We start from the raw sequence: 19,299 nt of genomic DNA, 5'->3' as shown, positions 1-19,299 counted from the left end.
AAAAAGCATTGGCCAAGTCCACTACATAGTGATACGTTCCCAGGCGGATAGTCAGACGATCCATTAAATTGTGTATTGAAGGTACTGCAGCGTGCAAACATGGCGTCACCTTATTTAACTCCCTATATCCAGTCATTCGCCAGGTTCCATCTGGCTTCTTGACAGGCCATACTGGGGAGTTAAAGAGACTGTGCATTGGCCTCACAATATGTGCCTTCTCCAATTCCGAAATTGTACGACCAATCTCCTGCTGTCCTCCTGGCAGGCGGTACTATCACACTGTAACCACGCATTGGCACTGCGGCAACATTTGAGGAGGGTGGTGAGCATGCCCTTGTGTCACTGCTTTCACCACCCGGATCCGGAGACAGAACTCTCCGACTGATGTCTGTAAACTGAGGCCATGTAGCTCGTCCACCCCTAGAATATATTCCGGAACAGGGGAGACATACACCTTGTAGGTACGGGGGGTGAGGGATACGGGGGGGGGGGGGGACGCCTACCTATACCCAGTGGTAAGGAAACAGCTTTTATAGTCGGTCTTTCCCCCGTAGCCATCAATGCAGATTGCTGGTCCGGGGACCAAACAGTTCTGGGTTCCCTTAAACAAATCTGCAGTCTGCGCCAGTGTCAACTAGGGCCAAACTCTCTGCACATTAGAAGGTGACCAATGTATGGACAGTTCCACGTGGAACCTCCAGTCCCTGCTTGTCCTATGACCAGGTACCTTGGCCCCACCCCTAATCAAGCTGAAAGGAGTGGGCCTCAAGCGGCCTCATGAAGTCCTGAAGGGACACGGGTCGCACTTTCCTGCACTTCTCCTTTAGGCTTTGCCGGAATTGCTATTCCAGATGCAGCTGTTTCCAAAGTTCCAACAAGAGTACATTGGGGGGGTGGGGGGGGGGGGCCGGCCCGGTGGCTCAGATGGTTAGATCTCCATGCTCCTAACTCCGAAGGCTGCCGGTTCAATTCCCACATGGGCCAGTGGGCTCTCAACCACAACGTTGCCAGTTCAATTCCTCGAATCCCGCAAGGGATGGTGGGCTGTGCCCCCTGCAACTAAGATTGAACACGGCACCTTGAGCTGAGCTGCCGCTGAGTGCCCGGATGGCTCAGTTGGTTGGAGCACATCTTCTCAACTACAGGGTAGCTGGTTCGACTCCTGCAAAGGATGGTGGGCTGCACCCCCTGCAACTAGCAACGGCAACTGGACCTGGAGCTGAGCTGTGCCCTCCACAACTAAGACTGAAAGGACAACTTGAAGCTGAACAGCACCCTCCACAACTAAGATTGAATGGACAACAACTTGACTTCGAAAAAAGTCCTGGAAGTACACACTGGTCCCCAATAAAGTCCTGTTCCCCTAAAACAAAAAGAGTACATTGGGTTGTCAGTCTATTTTTTCCCAATCAACCCCTGCTCCACAAGATCATGCCACATCCGCGTGCATGTTACTCTCTTAGGCCGGTGACCTCGCCCCCTTACTTTTGATTTGGGCTTCCAGGTCTTAACTTTTCGGACCTCCTGTCTTAACTTCTTTTGCCACCAGCTTTCAACATCCCCCAGGGTGGCCATGGCGAAGGTAACTTCATGGATCCGCCATCCCACATAGGGTATAAGAATGGCGACCAAAGATCCAAAAGCACTTGCAGGTGCAGTATCCAAAACCAGATCTCTCATGCTGATTGTAAAACGCTCGTAATCTGGCCCCCGCATGTTAGGGTTGAAGATAGCATGTCTCATACCCACTTCACGGATTATTTGAGTAAGTTCATTATACAATTTCCATTTACTCACAGTGTCTGGCAGCTCGCCAGCCTGTCCCCATACTGTGCGTACCGCAGCAGTGAGCCACTCCATTAGAGAATGGTTGCCCTGGTCTTGGGTCAACCTATGGCAATTCTGTAACATTTGTCGCAGGGACGGATGCCCCGTCATGAAGGCTAGCTTTTCCATTTCAGCTGGGGAGCAGAGAATGATGTCTGCCCCGTCATCCCATAAACGTAATAGCCAAGCTGAGACTGGCTCTCCAGGGCGCTGTCTGTACCACCTCCCTGGCTCCTGCAACTCAGTGGGAGTGTAAGGGGTGTAGGTTGTGAACTCAGTCACAGCCGGGTTACGGCAGCAATGCCCCCGGGGCCCAAAGATTGCACATGCTTTACCTTTTGCTTCACGATGGGCTGGGCGTGGGTGTTGGGAGCTTCAGTGTCTCCACTTGTATGTTCGCCTCTGCCTCAGAGTCTCCACTGTGGGGCTCATCCTCTAACAGGCAGACCCAAGCTTCCAGCGCCTCCCACTGGGACACCTGGTCCTGCACCTGGGCTACTTCATTAAATGCGTCATACGTATTATGACGCAAGGTGGTGAGGAATATCCAGTCCACACGGGGGGCTGTACCCTTCGCCTCCTCTGGCAACCGCTCAGCTAGAACCTGCAGGGCCCTCTCCACGCTGGCTGGATTGCCATCCATGTCCTCCCACCCCTCCTCGGGGGTCCAACTTCTGAGAACAGTGACTACCGGGTGCCACACACTGTGTGGGGGCCACCTGTCCTCCTGCCTAGAGTCAGACACCAGTCCTACCTGGCCGGAATCCTGCTCACCGTGCCAGGCGTCCGATTGCGTGGAGGGCTCAGTGTCAGATGCCCACAACTCTAGGAGCCCACCACAGCAGTGGACCACCAAAAGGAAGGTGACACCTGCCATGGCCAACAGGGTGATGTGCCATCCGGAGGCCTGAGAGACCCACCAATTCACCGAGGGGTAACATTTCTCCCAAGCAGATTGCACCTCCTGTTCCCAGCGCCCGCTCCTCAAGGGCTTCCTGAAACTGAGTTTTCATATGTATAAACTGCTCCATTACCATTTTGGGGATTCTGGCTGGCACCGAACCCTGCTCACTGCGCCATTTGTCATGCAGGGTGTCATGCGGGGGTCTCAGCTCCCGCTCCCCACATAAGAACGCAGGATATGGTGAGGCCAAAAAGGAACACCCACAGAGCCATAGATAGGAGTCATACCACTATATTCTCGCTGGCAGCTGGGTTGGAGACACAGGAAGCAGGAGCCACACGATCCACAACCTGCCATCCACTTCTCTGCCAACCAACCTTACTTGCTAACTGCAATCCGCCGTGCCAACTGCAATCCGCACTTGTCAGTCACCATCATCTGCTAGCATAGCCACGGCAGTTATATTAGTGGCCAATGGCTCACTGGTTACAGCTGATGACCAACTAGCCACAGCTGATGGCCATCCGATCACAGTTGATGGCCATTTACTACTCGAGTGAGCACATTTCCACGTGAGGCCGAGAGCCTGGAAACTGCACTCCTGGCTCTGTCCCCACCGCTGGTCTCTATGGGTGTCATTTAGACAGAGTATTTAGGCAGGAGGCAGATTCTTGTGGGGAGCCTTGGGCTTAAGTCTGCCTTTATCATGGGTAGGCTGGTGTCTTGCCCTATTCAGTACCAGATATAAGGGATAAAAGGGCCTATATTGAAACATTTTTCCCTGTTTCAAGTTGTCTGCTGAAGTTTTATGTTGCTGGTGTCTGCATGTAATTTGTGTTACATCGCCTGTCAGAAATTGCTCCTATGGGGTTAATTGAAGAAAGCAAGCTGGACATTGCGGTTTAGGTAGACTGAGAAAAGTGCAAACTTTGTATCCTAGTTGGAATCCTAGTTTGACTTAGAACAACTCTTACCTCCTCTGAACCTGTTTCTTTATCTGTACATTAGGAATTATGATACCTTTCTTTTATGGACATTATGAAGGCCAAAGGAAAGAATGGGTATCCATTTCTTTGTAGAGTGATTAGCGCATGGGTGCTCAATATGGATACATGGTTATTAGTAATGTCAGCGGGTAAAGCACTTTTTCTAACAAGCCCTTTTTTCCATGTGTTTGGCACTCCCACTTCAGTTATTTGTCTCTAGGCATGACTTTTAATCTCTGAATCAGTTTTCCTTATTTTAAAAGTAGAAATGTTTCGGACTTCAAGGTTGTAGCAGACCTGCATTTGAACAGAGTGAAGGAAGTGCCACAGAAACTGCACTAATGTGCCACAGGTAAGGAGATAAAGCTATAGAATTCTGGATGACTCTTTTATTGGTAGATATTGAATCCAACCTAGGGGGCATGGTAATTCCCTCAAGGATCCTTTACTTCCAATGCAGCATTTTAGGTTTAATATGGTCTCCTTTTCTTCTTGGGGCTAATTTTGGCTTAACTGACCATCCCTTTGGGTGGCGGTAGGAGGGGAGTGCAGTTTACTTTGTGGTTTAATCTGGGGAGCATATTTTAGCCACTGACCATCAGTATTACTGGCTCAGAACTAAATGTGGGTGAAAGCAGAATAGCGTAGGTGGTAGGCCTGGGTCTCAAACCAGGAAGACTGCGGCTAGGACACGCCACCCCAGCCCCCCAACCGCCGCCCCCCGCCCCGTCCCGCGTCAGCCTATGGAGTAGGGGCGGTAACCCAAGGGTTAGTCTCGGTGGCAATCGTTCTAATTCCCGCCCAGAGGGAGACACCTTCCCTCTGAGGGCGGGCGCCGGAAGTGACATAGGGCCTGGCCTAGAGCCGCGAGTCTGAGGCCACTGTTGGAGGTCAGGCCCTGCGTAGACCCGCTACCCGACAATCGGTGCTTCTGGCTCCCCCGGATCCTAGGGCCTCGGCGACAGCCTCTCCCCGCTACTTCCAAGCACAGCCATGTCTGGTAACAGCAACGCGGCTTCAGCGGTGGTGAGTCCTGAGCCAAGGAACCTCGCTGTTTCGGTTTTCCGGACTAGCAGTGCAACGATTGGCCCCAGGTTGCCACCCTCTGTTGTCTATTGGTCGGAACGACTCTCCTTCCTTTCTCTCTCTTTTTTTTTCTTGTGTGTGTGTGTGTGTGTGTGTGTGTGTGTGAATGTTTTTTAAAGGGCCAGTAGCTGAGTTGCCCTTAGGAAGGAGGGGGGAAGTCGATGAGCGGTGGGGATGGGGTTAAGAGTGGAGAGATTGCCTTGAACGGAGCCCCCATCCCTGCGGGAAATTGGATGGGATTCTGGTATCCACGGCTCTAGATCTAGTGACCCAACCCGGGAAGGTTGAATAAACAAGACTGGGTGCTCTTCCCTAGGATCCTTTCACACGAGGCGGGGGCGGGGGCTGGGGGGGAGTTTCGACCGCCTTGGGATCCAGAGAGAAGACCCCCAAGTCTCTGAACTGCACACAGCCATGTTGGAAGTGCTCCCTCCCCCTTTTTCCGTTTTAGTGGTCACCCAGCCCCAACCTACTCTTGAAGTCCCCAGCTGAAACACACTATTGGGTTACTACGATGGGGCTAGGGGCGCCCTTAGGTCTTCCTATTCCTAGCCCGCCAACCCGACTTCTGGGCTTGTGCAGATGCAAACTATAGGGCCTGTGGAGGCCATTGCCAGCCTGAGATAAAGAGGTAGGGCAGCTGCTTATCTCTCCCTATCCAGCCTGCTGGTGAGATGAGGTATTCTTTGCCATTGCAGACATTCCTGAGCACTGCACTAGAAGTAGGAAGATCCAGATTCTAGCTCCTGCTCTCAGCCCATTATTAGCTGTGTAACCCTGGGCAAGTCACTTCACCCCTCAGAGCCAGCCTTTGCTTCTGGGACTGTGGTCCCAGAGATGCCTGCCCTGTCTACCTAATAGGTGGTTGTGAAGATTAATGCTCAATAAGTAATTTTTTAATGAAACAATTTGACCGAATATGCTGTGTAGAATCAATGAAATTAAGGGATTGTTTGAATCTAGCAGTTTTTGAGACCTTAGATAACTCTGTGGGTTCCCTGTGGCCCAGAATTTTAGTGGCCATGTTTAGCATTCCAAGCCTAGCCTAATTTGCTCAGGGTCCCCCAGGATTTACTTATTAGAGAAGTGATAGCAATAGAATAGACTAGAGTCAAAGAACAACCAGCTATCACTTCTTCCTCAGATGCCTACCTGCAAAAGAGCTCCATGGGATGAAGATCCCACAACAAGGAAAGTTGACGGTATCTACAGTGGCTGCTGTTGAGATCCAGAAAGAAATAGGACCTCAGACTAAAGAACTCAGTTCTACCTGCTTGGCACTGAACACCTTTGTCCAAGGTGCCCTGGCAGGAGGAAGAGTGCTTTGAGTTCTTGGCTTGGTCTCCGACGTCCCAATATTTCCTTGTTGATGAAACCAGAGGCAGCACTCTAAGTGAATGGACATTAGGCAGCTTAGCCTTTTAGTCTTATAGAACAACAAAGGCAGAAGATACTTGAGTCCAAACCTCTTAATTTTTTAGAGGAACTAGTAGGTACTGAAGGGATGATGTGCTCAAGGTCACCCAGCCAAGAGGCTGGACAGGACTAGACATAAAATCTGTGACCCCAGTCCTTTATGTATCATTCCAACCAGATTAGGGGATCATAGTGTGGCAGCTGATGGGTAGCTCTTGGCATCTGGGTGGCATTGAAGCTTTCTTGAGTGCCTGCTCTGTTGTGAATGCTGAACTTGTCCTCAGTGACTCAGCATAAGTTCCCTGTGTGGCCCCAGCTGTCTTGCCCCTGCCTGCTACAGGCTCCACCCTCTCTGTGGCCCGGCTGATGGGCCTTATCTCTTTACACACCTGGCTATGGGCAACACCCCCAACTGCCTTGGCCAGGATGGGCTTCAGGACTCACTGTCCTGGTTATTGCAACAACAGCAGGTCCTACCATTGCTTCCCTCTTCTTCTCTGGATCTGTGAAGAGGGTAGAAGGAATTGAGGAAAGTAAAGGGACCATTCTTGGAATATTTTCCTCCTCTAAGGCTTACCTGGCCCCAGGCCAGGTGCTGAGGTTCCTTTCTTCCAAGCCAGTGATTCTGGTTCTTGGACAAGGTGTTGAAGAACACAAGGAACAGAGGGGACTGTGACCTGGGGACTTTTTTTGCAGGAAGAAAACAGTCCAAAGATGAGAGTGATTCGCGTGGGTACCCGCAAGAGTCAGGTGAGTGCAGGTACTGGAAGGAGGTTTGTTGGAAGAGTTCTGTGCTCATAGTATTACAAGTTGGGGGGTCGTCAGGGTTAGTTCCCAGCAGCTCAGGGATGGAGGAAATGTGGTGGCTGGGTGTTACATTTCATGTATAATGGCAGATTGCATTCTGTGGAGATAGTCCTTGGGCTGTGGAAGTTGTTGGGGTACAGAAGATTCCTAGGCCAAAACGCTTCTCTCCTTCCTAGATGAGCATTCAACCCCCTATCTGAATTCCAGTTCTTTCAGGATCACCCTGACCCTATGGTGGTCTGAGCTCAGGGCAGTGGCCAGGGAAGGACAGGACTAATCCATCTTTCTGCCCCCAGCTGGCTCGCATACAGACGGACAGTGTGGTGGCAACTCTGAAATCCTTATACCCAGGACTGCAGTTTGAAATCAGTGAGTTTTCTGGATAGGCATGGAAGCTAACAGGAAGCTCTTACCTTCTGAAGGGGAGAACAGAGCGTTTCTGCCTTGGCCCAGGGCCAAAACCTGGTCGCATTGCCTTCGAGAATTCATGGCTGTCCCCAGTTTGGAGGGCTCTTTCCTCTGAACACCTCCAGCTCTGACTACCTGGGTTAGCCTGGCATTTAACATCTTCTTTAGGTCTTGTTATGAGGCTGTCTGGCCTCATACATTCCCAGAGAGTGGGGACTGGGGTTTATTTGCCTCTGCATTTACCTTGAATCTTAGTACCATGCTGGGTTCAGTAGGGGCTCAATAAATACTTTTCAGTGAGCACCTGATTCTCTCCACAGTTGCTATGTCCACCACAGGGGACAAGATTCTTGATACTGCACTCTCTAAGGTAACATTTCCACCCCCAATCCTTGCCCCCCTCCTCTCTCCTTCCCCCAAGAGATTTAGTCCGAGGCTCTCTCCTGTCTGGCAGATTGGAGAGAAGAGCCTATTTACCAAGGAGCTGGAACATGCACTGGAGAAGAATGAGTAAGTGAAAGACATGAGAGAACATCCAAGATGGTGGAATAGCAACCAGAAAAAAAAAAAAAGACAAGAGTGTGGGCCCTCTCTGCCTCTTGCTAGGACTCCAGTGTGTGCATCAGACCTGGATATCAGCTGGGCTGCTTAATTTAAACCCTTGGAGAAGCTAGAGAGGGGAATCATATGGGGGTTTTTCGGGCATCAGAAAAGGATAGTGTCCTGGTTCTGAGCCATCTGGCTTCCTAGAGTGCAAGATTGACTGGGGGAGGGGGGAGGAATGTGGGGATAAAAGTCTCAGGGTCCTGAGATCTCAGAGAGGCCTGCTTCCCAAACTGCTCTACGCTCTGCCACTGAACTAGAGGCAGGGGTAGGTGGAGATGTGGGGGCCTGCTGCCCAGACACCTTCTCCTTGCCCTATCCCATCTCTAGAGTGGACCTGGTTGTTCACTCCCTGAAGGACCTGCCCACTGTGCTTCCTCCGGGTTTCACCATTGGAGCCATCTGCAAGTAAGTGTCCTGCGAGTAAGGGCCTGGGTAGGGTGGGTAGGCAATATGTTAACCTTGGCTTTTCCCTTTGGGACTTGACCCTCTGCCTCTAGGGCTGCCTCCCCTTCCCTGAGGAGTATCAAGCATGGTAGAAAAACTCAGAAAATGTCAGTTAGTTAGCTATCAGCAGAGACTGAAACTGACCTGAACTGAGATCTCTCCCTCATTCTGACCTCCCCTCCACCCACAGACGAGAGAACCCCTATGATGCTGTTGTCTTTCACCCAAAATTTGTTGGGAAGACTCTAGAAACCTTGCCAGAGAAGAGGTGAGTGGGGTCTGGATAGGCATCTTGGTGAAATGTGCACAGACGATGGGTGGTTAGAAGGAGGAAGAAAGGAACAGTGCCTGCCTAGGGTTAAATCTAATTTTAAATCCTCTCTGAGCAGTGTGGTGGGAACCAGCTCCCTGCGGAGAGCAGCCCAGCTAAAGAGAAAGTTCCCACATCTGGAGTTCAAGAATATTGTATCCTTTTAGAGGAGCAGCCCAGGAGGAAGATGAGGTCCAGAGGGCCCTGGGAGTCCTGAGAGTGGAAGGGGCTTCCAGAGAAAGTGAGCCACAGGGCAGTGGGCTGGCTGTCCTCCCATTCATCCATCCGTCCATCCATCCATCCATCCATCCACTCATCCAGCCATAATCCTTTCATGTTTTCTCAGCTCCAGGCAAGTGCCTGGCAATGGGGATAGTGGTGAGCAAGATCAACATTGCCCCTGTTTATGTAGAGTTTACATTTTGGTTTGGGAGGCAGACAAACAGGCATTGATAACACAGAGTGATATTCTAGGGAGGTGGAGGGGAGTATGGAGGGTACTTCCATTTTTATTTTATATTCTACTACATTGTTTTGATTTTTACAATGAATATGTGGTATGTTTTGTAAAACTAAAATAGTATGTGCCAAGTGCTCCAATGAGCAAAGTAAGGAATTCTCTGGAAACTTCTAACTGGAACATCTAAACACAGATTTGGGGGGCAAGGAAGGCTTATTAGAGATCTTGTAACCTTGGGCAAGTTATTTAATCTCTGTGTATCATTTTCCTCATCTGTAAAATGGAGATAATAAAACCTACCTCAGAGTTTCTGTGAAAATTAAATGAGTTGATATGTAAAACACTTTAGTATGTGGCATGCTGTTACCATTAAGCTGAGAACTGAAAGATGTGCAGTTAACCATTTAGAGAATGTCTCAGGAAGAGGGAACAATGCTCATGGTCCTTAGCATCTTTTCACAGCGAGGAAATCTCAACACAAGGCTTCAAAAGCTGGATGAGCTGCAGGAGTTCAGCGCCATCATTTTGGCTGCAGCTGGCCTGCAGCGCATGGGCTGGCAGAACCGGGTGGGGCAGGTAGGGGCTGCCCCTATTCCCTCCCCAGTTAATCTTTATTCCCTTCCTGCCTATGTGCTCTTCTTGAACAGCCCGCCTCTAGTCTTTGGAAAATACTGCAATCGAAATGAGGCCAAGGCTGGAAGATTGGGGATCAGAGGCCATCTTTTGCCTATCCAGGCTTTCTATATGATAGGGAAGCCCCATCTCACTGCTGTTCTTTTAGGTACCCTCATCTCTACCCTTCTGCCTATTCTGCCCCCACAGATCCTGCACCCTGAGGAATGCATGTATGCTGTGGGTCAGGTATGCTTGACCAGGAAGCCGTGTTGATATATCCCTTTGTTCTCAACCAAGATGGTCACACAACTGAGTCTGCATCTGCTTCCCTAGCATAAACGTTCCTAGGGAGGGGCAGGTCTTGGGAGGCTACTGTACCAAAAGGCCTTGGGGAAGCAGGTGGAGTTGGGCTGGTTCCCATCTGTAGCTCCATTGGTTGGGGAAAGATTGGACCTGATATCTTAGGCTGTTTTTCCACCAGGGGGCCCTGGGCGTGGAAGTCCGAGCCAAGGACAAGGACATCTTGGATCTGGTGGGTGTGTTGCATGATCCTGAGACTCTGCTTTGCTGCATTGCTGAACGGGCCTTCTTGAGGCACCTGGTAGGGCCTGTATTTCAGCTGTGGAGGGGTGGGGAGTTGGGAATAGTGGGGAGATTTCTAAAATTCATGCTCTGAAATTAGTGGCAATTCATTCTTGAATATTGTGTATAGAGGACCCAAGTCTGGATCCCTAGCCTCCTTTTCAGTCATGTCCTCTTAGGCCTATGGATCCCTGATGGCTCTGGTCACAGGGTAGTGTTAAGGGTCTTTGGAGCTCACAGAGAGAACTTCTCATTGCAGGAAGGAGGCTGCAGTGTGCCAGTAGCAGTGCATACAGCTATGAAGGATGGGCAAGTAAGCAGGGAATATGGGTGGGAGGGCAGGGAAGAAAGGACTGTTGCATTTCTCCCTGTGCATCCTTGAGTTGCTAGCAAGAACCCAGGTTTCTAAGCAGTTCCCTCAGAATATGCTAAGGCAAACCGTTTTCGTTCCCAGCTGTACCTGACTGGAGGAGTCTGGAGTCTGGATGGCTCAGATAGTATGCAAGAGACCATGCAGGCCACCATCAGAGTCCCTGTCCAGGTGCCAAGGCTGGAAAGCGAGGGAGGGTTAAGAAACAAGCCTGCCTTGAGACCTCCCCTTTTGTGCTCACCAAATCTTATGTTATCTCACCCAGCATGAAGATGGCCCTGAAGATGATCCACAGCTGGTGGGCATCACTGCCCAGAACATTCCACGAGTAGCTCAGCTAGCTGCTGAGAACCTGGGCATCAGCCTGGCCAACTTGTTGCTGAACAAAGGAGCCAAGAACATCCTGGACGTTGCCCGGCAGCTTAATGATGCCCACTAACTGGTCTGTGAGGCACAGGTGCCTGAGTTACTGCTGTCCAGTGCCTACATCCCAGCCCTCAGTGCCCCATTCTCACTAACTGGGGAATGATTACCCCAGGGGATTGAACTGCAGGGTCAGAGACTTGGAGGGACTGCCTTGCCTCATTAGGTAGGGGCTTCATCTCTTTAGAAAGAGTCCAAGCCTTTGAATGTAACCAACTCTATTAATAAACCAGCTCTGAAGGTGGTTTTTTGTTTTTGGTGGGGTTGCAGGAAAGATAAGGACAAACAACACTTTACTCCTTATTTTCAAGGCTGGGACCTCTGTCCATAGTTCTGGAACACTCCTTTTTTCTGTCTCAATAGTTCTCACTTCAAAAGAATAAATGGTCTTCCAGAGAACACCAAATGTGAACCATCTTAAGACCCTATAGCTTGCATCTCTCCAGTTTAACCAGAGCCTTGTTATCAGGTAGTACACTCCCAACCCTACCCCCCTCAAAAGAGTCTACAAAGTCATCAGGCCTACAACACTTTGGGGCAAAATGAAAGTGACTCACTTTTTAAAAACAATCCTTTAATAAACAAAATTAGCCCATCTTAAAACTCCGCAATACCTAAGGTAATAGTCTTGGGTGGGTTGGTTAAATTCCAGTTCAGTTCAGAAGCCTTCGGCCCAGACAGGGGTTACTGTATTGCGCTATCTATCTAGGTGCTGGACTGGCTGGATGGAGCAAAGCGGAGAATTAGTGAGGCCCGGCTGCCCATCAGCGTCTGGGTTACACACAAGCCCTGCAGTCCACACAGCCCGTTCGGAACCCCAGCACAGGAGGCCTTGGCCCTTCCCCAGCCTCTCCCCGCAAGGCGCTCTTCTCTGGGGCAAGTGTGCACATTACAACGTCTGTCGCGGCCGCAACGCACAGGCCTAGAGAAGATGGAGGAAGCGGATTGCAAAAGCCCGGGATCTGGCAGCAAAGGGGGCGCCCTAACGAATTTAAGGATCAATGTTTCCCCGACCAGAGCCTGCAAGTCGACAGCCATGTCTGAGGTGGCGGCCTAAGCCCCGAGCTGGAGCAGACGAGCGGGTGGTGCTGAGAGGCTCCGCCGGCGACTCACCTTCCGGGCCGCTCACCTCAGCCCTACGTCATAGGAGTAGGCCCGGCCTCCCAGAAAGTGCCGCGGCCTCACCGCTGCCCGTCAGCGACTCCGAGGGCAGGGTGGCTGAGTCACAGCGCCGGACACTCCCCGGGCCGAGCCGTCGCTCAACGGCCGCTCCAGAGAACCCGAGCGGGCAACTGCGAGCCCGCGCGGGGTGGAGGGCAGCCAGCGGCAGCCGACCGCCGAGGCTCAGCTCTTTCCTTGAGGGTTGTGGTGGCCCTTAAAAGGGCCTTTGTGGTGGCACAGGGAGGGCCGGGAGGCCGGCGACGGCGCGGGCGCCCCTCAGTACTCCTGAGAGGCCTGAGTGGCCTTTTTGCCTCCCGCTGGCGCCTTGGGCCCCACGGAGGCGCTGGTTTTCTTGGGCAGCAGCACGGCCTGGATGTTGGGCAGGACGCCTCCCTGGGCAATCGTCACGCCACCCAGCAGCTTGTTGAGTTCCTCATCGTTGCGGATGGCCAGCTGCAGGTGGCGGGGGATGATGCGCGTCTTCTTGTTGTCGCGGGCCGCGTTGCCCGCCAGCTCTAGGATCTCTGCGGTGAGGTACTCGAGCACAGCCGCCAAGTACACCGGCGCGCCAGCTCCCACTCGCTCAGCATAGTGGCCCTTCCGCAGCAGCCGGTGTACGCGGCCCACGGGGAACTGGAGGCCAGCGCGCGACGAACGCGACTTGGCCTTGGCGCGGGCCTTGCCGCCGGTCTTGCCGCGGCCCGACATGTCGCTGGAGGTAGAGGAATGATGAGGAAGAGCGCTCCGTAGACTAACACACAGCCACCCACTGCAGCCTAACTGCTGCCGCGCACCGCCGGAAACCGCCCTTATAAGCCACCAGGACACACCTCCGCGCCCTCCTGATTGGCTTCTTCCTCTAAAGCAGCCTCTGGTTGGTTGCAGTTAACCCTTCGGTGGCGCGCCTCGGCTGAAGGAGCGCGCCAGCCGATTGGTCGAATTTGAAAACCGTTTGCCCGGGGAATGGCGAGGAGGAGTGGTGGCATTCAGCCAGCCAACTACTCCCTCATGTAGCCAATCCATGTGAAGCGCGCGAAATTTAAATCCTACATCCGACGACCAAATCTTTAAAAGACAGTAGGTGGAGAAAGCAAGCTGAAGCGCCTCTGGGAAATAGTGTGGGACTTGGGATTTTTAAAGGAAAGGGATCAACACTACAACTACCTCTATCTTCCTTTCCGTGTGTGGTCACACCCTACTTCCTCCTCCTTTCTGGCCAAGGGAGAATGAAAAAGGGAAGAAATGAGACCCCCTGAAAGTTCAATCCCCTATCAGAGAACAGGTAATTCCAATCTTATGACCCTCCATGCCACTTGAAGTATCAGGATTTCAATATTTATTCAATATGTTCTGTCTGGTTGCAGTTCTTTCTGCTCACTTGCTAAAAGGGGCCTGGTGTACTAAAAGAAAAAGGATGGGGCAGAGAGACAGGCATCCTCTTGGAGGAGGTGCCTCCAGCAACCCTCCCAATGTACTCTAAAATGCCCATATAGGAAACACCTACAGGAACAAGAAAAAGACAACACTTTATTGTCACCACTGGGAGCACCTGCGCCCCCCAACCCTGTCTGCTTTTACTAATTAGAATACTTATAGTGAAATGTCATCTTTGAGCCTGTGTCCCTATCACCAGCCAAAGTTATATTATCCCCAGGCCCAACACAGTCCTTGACAGTCAGAGTTGTAGAAAACTGCATAACAAATGCAGCATCCCACCTTAGGGGGCTACAAAGACTGGATGGATAGGGAGAGTGGCAAGTTGAAGAAACCATTGGCAAAGTCCAATCAATAGTCACTAGAGGGCAAGAAAGGCCCAATTTGTCAATAATCACGGGGGAAACAAAATGCTAAGGAGAATGAAGGGTGGGAGAGGCCCGAGCCAAGAGGCAGTCTTGGTCTAGAATGAGGTCATCCTGAGTCAGGAACCCTGGAGACTGTGAAGTAAAAGGCAATGATCTGGAGACTCAGACATCATAGAAGAGTCGGACAAGCTGGTACCGAATGGAGAATGTGACAGCACTTCCCAGGATCTGCAAGGAAAAATGGACTAGAGTAAGAACCATGGAGAAAAGGAGACAAGGAGGTGTACACCCTATGCCAAATCGCACCTGTAGCAGCAGCAGGAGCAGTGTGAGGTTTCTCTCGTGCATGGGCCCAAAAACCTTAAGTAGCAAGTTGATGAGGGTCATGTTGTTACACTCGGTGAAGGGACCGTCCTCATTCTCACTCTGGCGCACTGTCACTAGCTGGAGGCTTCCTGCTACCTGGAAGGGTCGGAAGTGATAAGTACTTCAGCTAATACCTATGCTTCAGGAATGGGGATCTGCTTAATGCTTCCAAACTCCCCTTGGATCTGATGCAGGCCTAGGTTCCCCATTCCCTGAATTTAGGATGGTGGCCTAAAGCCTTACCTCCTTGTTCCCGTTACCTTTAGAATAAAGGTGCCCAAGAAAGAGAGGCTCTTGGTCTTGAACTTGGAATAGCTCATCTCCAGTTTGCCTGTGTTGGTATTGAGTCTGCAGGGGCAAGAGTGTTTTATGTGACTGGGCCACTACTTAACGAACTCTCTTCAGTGTGGTTATTTAATAGGAAGAAGAATGAAATATGGAGTCAAACAACTCGAGATCTATTTCTGGCTCTGCCGCTTACTATTGTATGATCAGAGTTGCTGTGAACATTAAATGAGATTATGTAAGTGAATGTGCTCTGTAATTTATAAAGGGCTAACCACAAGGAAACAGCCCTTTTTTGGGCCCTCCCTTTGCACAGCAAATGTATAAAGCTGGCTTTATGAATCTCAAGTGAAAAAGCTATAATGTCCCTTTCAAACCCCAAAGCAGCTACCTGGGCACACGGTGGCGAGGGCAGGGGATGATATGCAGGAGTTGAGGCAGTGAGTAGAGGAAGTTGAACACCTGGGGCATGAAGAAGAGTAGCATGGTCTTGCTGAAGTGTCCCAAGATGCCCACCACGGCAAAGGTCATGCCAGCAAAGTAACAGAAGGTATCTCCCACAAACACCCGTGATGGGTACCTGTGTGGGAGAGAGGATCTGAGCCAGTGGCAAGAGGCATTACCAAATCTTTCTCTCACATAACACACCCTGGGCACTCGGCTAGCCCTGATCCTAGTTCTGGCTCAGAGGAGACTCCAATCAGCTCTCCCAGCAACTCTCTGGAACCCAAGGTCCTGAATTCATTATTCTTAGGGAACCACAGCACTTGTCATCAACCACTGCTGAGTAGACAGAAATTTAAGAATACTACCAACTGAAGACCCAGAAAACACTTAACATGGGTATGCACAGGTTTAGCCTCTCCATCAGGAGATGGGTCATGATCAGGACCATACTTGCCACATGTTCAAATAGTTGTCCCCCTATCCACAGGCCTACTTACCAGTTATGGTAGAGCAATCCCAAGGTGGTGAAAAAAAAGGGTATCATGAAGTAGAGGGAAAAGACATGATCATCCCGACAATCACCTTTGGAAGCAGGGGAAAAAGAAAGAAGGAAAAACTGATAGCCACTTCCTCTGTATACCCTGATCCTATTTTTGTCTGCCTCTAAGTTATGTCCCAATCTGTATTGTCCACCTCTCCCAAGTCATATTCAAGAACTCACAACCCCTTTTATGTCACCCAGGTAATTCTCAACATTCTACCTCTTTCATGAACTCTTTCTAAACTAGTTATTGTCTTAAACTGGTTTAGACTGTTCAGACCTAAGTTTGAATATGAGCTTTACTGCCAGTGTGACCTTGATCAAGACACATTACTTCTCTAAGCTTCAGTTTCATCTGTAAAATTCTGTAAAATACAGTTGATAACACCTGCTACACAGAACTGTTACAAAGTTTAAATGAGATGTTTGAAAAGCGCTTAGCTTTTTTTTTTTAATTGGGGAATATTGGGGAACAGTGTGTTTTTCCAGGACCCATCAGCTCCAAGTCAAATTGTTGTTTTCAATTTAGTTGTGGAGGGCACAGCTCTCTGGCCCATGTGGGAATCAAACCAGCAGCCCTGGTATTAGAGCACTGAGCTCTTAACCAACAGAGCCAACCGGCCGCCGTGAAAAAGCACTTAACTTTAATAAACACTTATTGATGTCCAAAACCACTAGAAACACACCTATAATCAAAGGTGGGTTTGATTTGTAACAAGGGAAACTAGAAATCACATACCATGTAGAACCATGGGATGCCCCATAATCATGTGTTACGAGGACTTGTTATAGGATTTGTTTTAAGTAATTCTGAGGAGGATACAAGGAGGCAGACTTTTGCCCTGGACTGGATGCTGTCAACAGGAGTAATTCTATATTAAGCATCTTAATTTTTATTTAAGTTGGAAGAACTGAGTTGTTAGAAGGAAGCAGCAATCACTCATGTTAGCCAGAAGAGGGGGATCTTGGTCATTTTTGTGGGGTGCTCTGTGTTCTTTTGGTTTTGTTTATGCTCAGACATAGTTATGGAGAGTTCTGGTTTTCATCTTACTCTATCGTGGTCACAGAGGTTGGAAGTTCTGTGAAATTGTTTATGTTTGATAGGAGAAGATCATGGCCTACATATTAATGCCACTCTAGCTATAAATGACAGGGCTGCTGTTTTTCTCACATTTAATAAATCTTACTTGTTATTTGCAATGTTAATACCTTTACTCATCTTCTATAGTTATTAACATATTGCTTTTTTTCTGAATTTCCCAAAGCCAGATATCAGGCAATTCCCTTAACACTCAGACTTCTCTCTCCCTACCTGCAATCCCACCTACCTTCCAGCTCTACCAGGTTGAAGATGATGATGGAAGCAGAAATGACTAGTGACTGGCCAGCCTCTAGGCCATTAATTCCTGCTAGGATATTGATGGCATTGGTACAGAACACTGCCAGCAGCCCCATGTAGACATAGTACAGGATCCCTGAGGAGAGAAGACAGTAAGAAAAGAAGTAAGGCCAAATGAGGATTTAAGGATATTCTTCTGAGAAAAGTACTGAGGACAGAGGATAGGATGAAGGGCCAACAGAAAAGATCTGAGAAGACACAGGGACAAAACGGGGACATGGAAGAGAATACAGAGCGCCAGGAAGGATGCTTTGCTGGATATCTCAAGGTGTACTGGGACCCTGAAGTAGGGGACATAGAGGCAGTAGTGGCAGGGCTACTCACCCAAATCCAAATGCAGGCCAAGAATCGGACGGAAGGGCTTGGGTACCACAATGGTCGTGTTGCCGAAGTTGGTGAAATAGACCATAAGGAGTGGTAGTGAGGCAGCTGTGGGCAGCAGCAGTTTATGGCGCCAGCGTAGATTCAGTACATCATCCGCGAAGCCCAGGAAAATCATGCAGCAGATGGCAAGGAGCGCACCTATCAGGGCCACAAACTGGGGGAGGCTCGGGCAAGTCATGGCTCAAGCCTAAGCCCACTTCACCATTCCTCTCAAGAATTTCTGTCTTTTCATTCCTCCCTCAGCCCCTCCCCCAAACCCAAATAACCCTCTCTTTCAGGCAACTCCCAAGTCCCCAGACATAGGCAACCACCCCCAGTAACCCACTTACCTCATGGTGGGGGAAGGCTTTACATTGCTCCTCCACAAAGCAGTTCAGGAAAGGGAAAGGGATGAAGCAGAAGAGGATGATTAGGAAAACAGCACCGCTGATAACTCCCTGGGACTCTGGGCTGTGGCCCAGCAGCAAGTGGGGTGAAGGGGAAAGAGGAAAGGGGACGTGGTCACGCACTAGTGCAAGCATTATAGTAACCTAATCTTAGGTGGGGGGAGGGCACCACTGCTGAAGTCCCTGATACACCCGAGAGTTCCCCCTCTCCCGCCCACCCCTTCCCCAATGCTAACCAGTTCTGCTCTTCACCTCCCAAGGGGGTGTCTGCTGGATTGGCGCTGCATCTCCGCGCGCAGTCAAGCACCCCAGTCCTAGCCCCAGCCCTTGTTCCCTGCCCGGGATCCGTGTGCCACCGCTCACATCTGCTGCCGGCCGGATTTGTTGAGGTCCTGACCACAGAGGTGCGCGGCGATGAAGTGGCCACGGAATGCAGGGATGAGGATGAGTGTGGCCACAAATCCCAGCAGCGAACCGATCAAATTCACCAGCAGCGGCATCGGGAACTCCGGGAAGGCCCACATGGTGACCGGCCAGGAGGCCCCCTCCGCCTCCTCCTCAGCTAACGCCTAAGGAGGGCAGAAACCCTGAGCCCGCCGCGGTAAGGAGTGGCCGCTCCACACACCAGCCTGAGCAAAACCCAACAACTCTGACTAAAGCTGCCCTCCCGACTCCGGCCAAGCCTCTACAGAGAAACCTCGGCTCCGCCCCACTGTATTTACCTACCCGCGTCTCCGCCTGGATCTTGTACGCAGAGCAACTAGCGTTGTGGAAAGCTGCGACGGCCATTTTTAATATGGGCAAAAGCGTGGGGACAGAAGTGTTTTTCTTAAACTACATCTTTCATTCGAGAGTTGAGTCATCACGAGGGCATAGGAAAAGCAATTAAAGACAAAAGCGGATACTTTCCTATCATCATATTCAAGATGTATATAGCCCAAAGCAGAAAAACTTCTTGCCCGGTTCCAAGATGAACGCCTCCTTCTACCATGCGTCTGACGCCGCTTACTCTCGTTTCCACGTCAGTTTTAGCTTCGTCGGCCTCCGCCGGTCACGTTTAAAGGGCCAGTACCCTGAGTTTACTGTGGGTAGTCTCAAGAGCGGAGAAGTCCGCCACTGGAAGCAAGTTGGGGAGGGTGTGAGGGACGAGGAAGTGGAACAGCGCCCGCTCCCTAAAGAAAATCTGTTCCCAACGTAATGGGAAGCCAAGGTAAATACAACTCAGTTCCCGGAAACGCAGCCACAATTTGGAAGATTATGTAAATCCTAAAGCGTAGACACTTA

The 19,299-nt window shown here is 50.5% G+C and overlaps 3 protein-coding genes across 6 annotated transcripts; 1 reads left to right on the top strand and 2 right to left on the bottom strand.

Moving 5' to 3' along the window:
- The first annotated feature begins 4,516 nt into the window (after positions 1-4,516).
- Positions 4,517-11,488, top strand: HMBS (hydroxymethylbilane synthase). Of its 4 annotated transcripts, none has more exons than XM_019716323.2 (14): positions 4,517-4,743; positions 6,916-6,969; positions 7,323-7,395; positions 7,755-7,804; positions 7,889-7,944; positions 8,368-8,445; positions 8,675-8,752; positions 8,874-8,949; positions 9,717-9,830; positions 10,077-10,115; positions 10,351-10,401; positions 10,711-10,764; positions 10,906-10,992; positions 11,087-11,488. In XM_019716323.2, exons 1-14 carry the CDS (start codon positions 4,711-4,713, stop codon positions 11,258-11,260), a joined length of 1,017 nt encoding a protein of 338 aa, XP_019571882.1. In that variant the 5' UTR covers positions 4,517-4,710; the 3' UTR covers positions 11,261-11,488. The 4 variants fall into 4 exon arrangements, with proteins under 4 accessions (XP_019571882.1, XP_019571879.1, XP_019571881.1 ...); XM_019716320.2 differs by having other exon boundaries at positions 10,351-10,470; XM_019716322.2 differs by having other exon boundaries at positions 4,564-4,811; positions 10,351-10,470.
- A 313-nt stretch (positions 11,489-11,801) lies between these two features.
- Positions 11,802-13,207, bottom strand: H2AX (H2A.X variant histone). The gene has a single exon (XM_019716324.2). The coding sequence runs from the start codon at positions 13,111-13,113 to the stop codon at positions 12,682-12,684; it is 432 nt and encodes a 143-aa protein (XP_019571883.1). The 5' UTR covers positions 13,114-13,207; the 3' UTR covers positions 11,802-12,681.
- A 705-nt stretch (positions 13,208-13,912) lies between these two features.
- Positions 13,913-19,022, bottom strand: DPAGT1 (dolichyl-phosphate N-acetylglucosaminephosphotransferase 1). Its single transcript, XM_019716317.2, has 10 exons — positions 18,742-19,022; positions 18,379-18,584; positions 17,959-18,079; positions 17,570-17,783; positions 17,175-17,321; positions 15,803-15,887; positions 15,250-15,438; positions 14,834-14,921; positions 14,514-14,669; positions 13,913-14,435 (listed from the first exon to the last, which is right to left on the bottom strand). The coding sequence occupies exons 1-10, from the start codon at positions 18,802-18,804 to the stop codon at positions 14,370-14,372; spliced, it is 1,335 nt and encodes a 444-aa protein (XP_019571876.1). The 5' UTR covers positions 18,805-19,022; the 3' UTR covers positions 13,913-14,369.
- Positions 19,023-19,299: the final 277 nt, after the last annotated feature.

This window comes from Rhinolophus sinicus, linkage group LG06 (assembly GCF_036562045.2).
Source record: "Rhinolophus sinicus isolate RSC01 linkage group LG06, ASM3656204v1, whole genome shotgun sequence".
In the NCBI taxonomy this organism is placed as follows: domain Eukaryota; kingdom Metazoa; phylum Chordata; class Mammalia; order Chiroptera; family Rhinolophidae; genus Rhinolophus; species Rhinolophus sinicus.
Note: the sequence above shows the minus strand (reverse complement) of the source record. Positions and strands in the feature narration are given on the sequence as shown.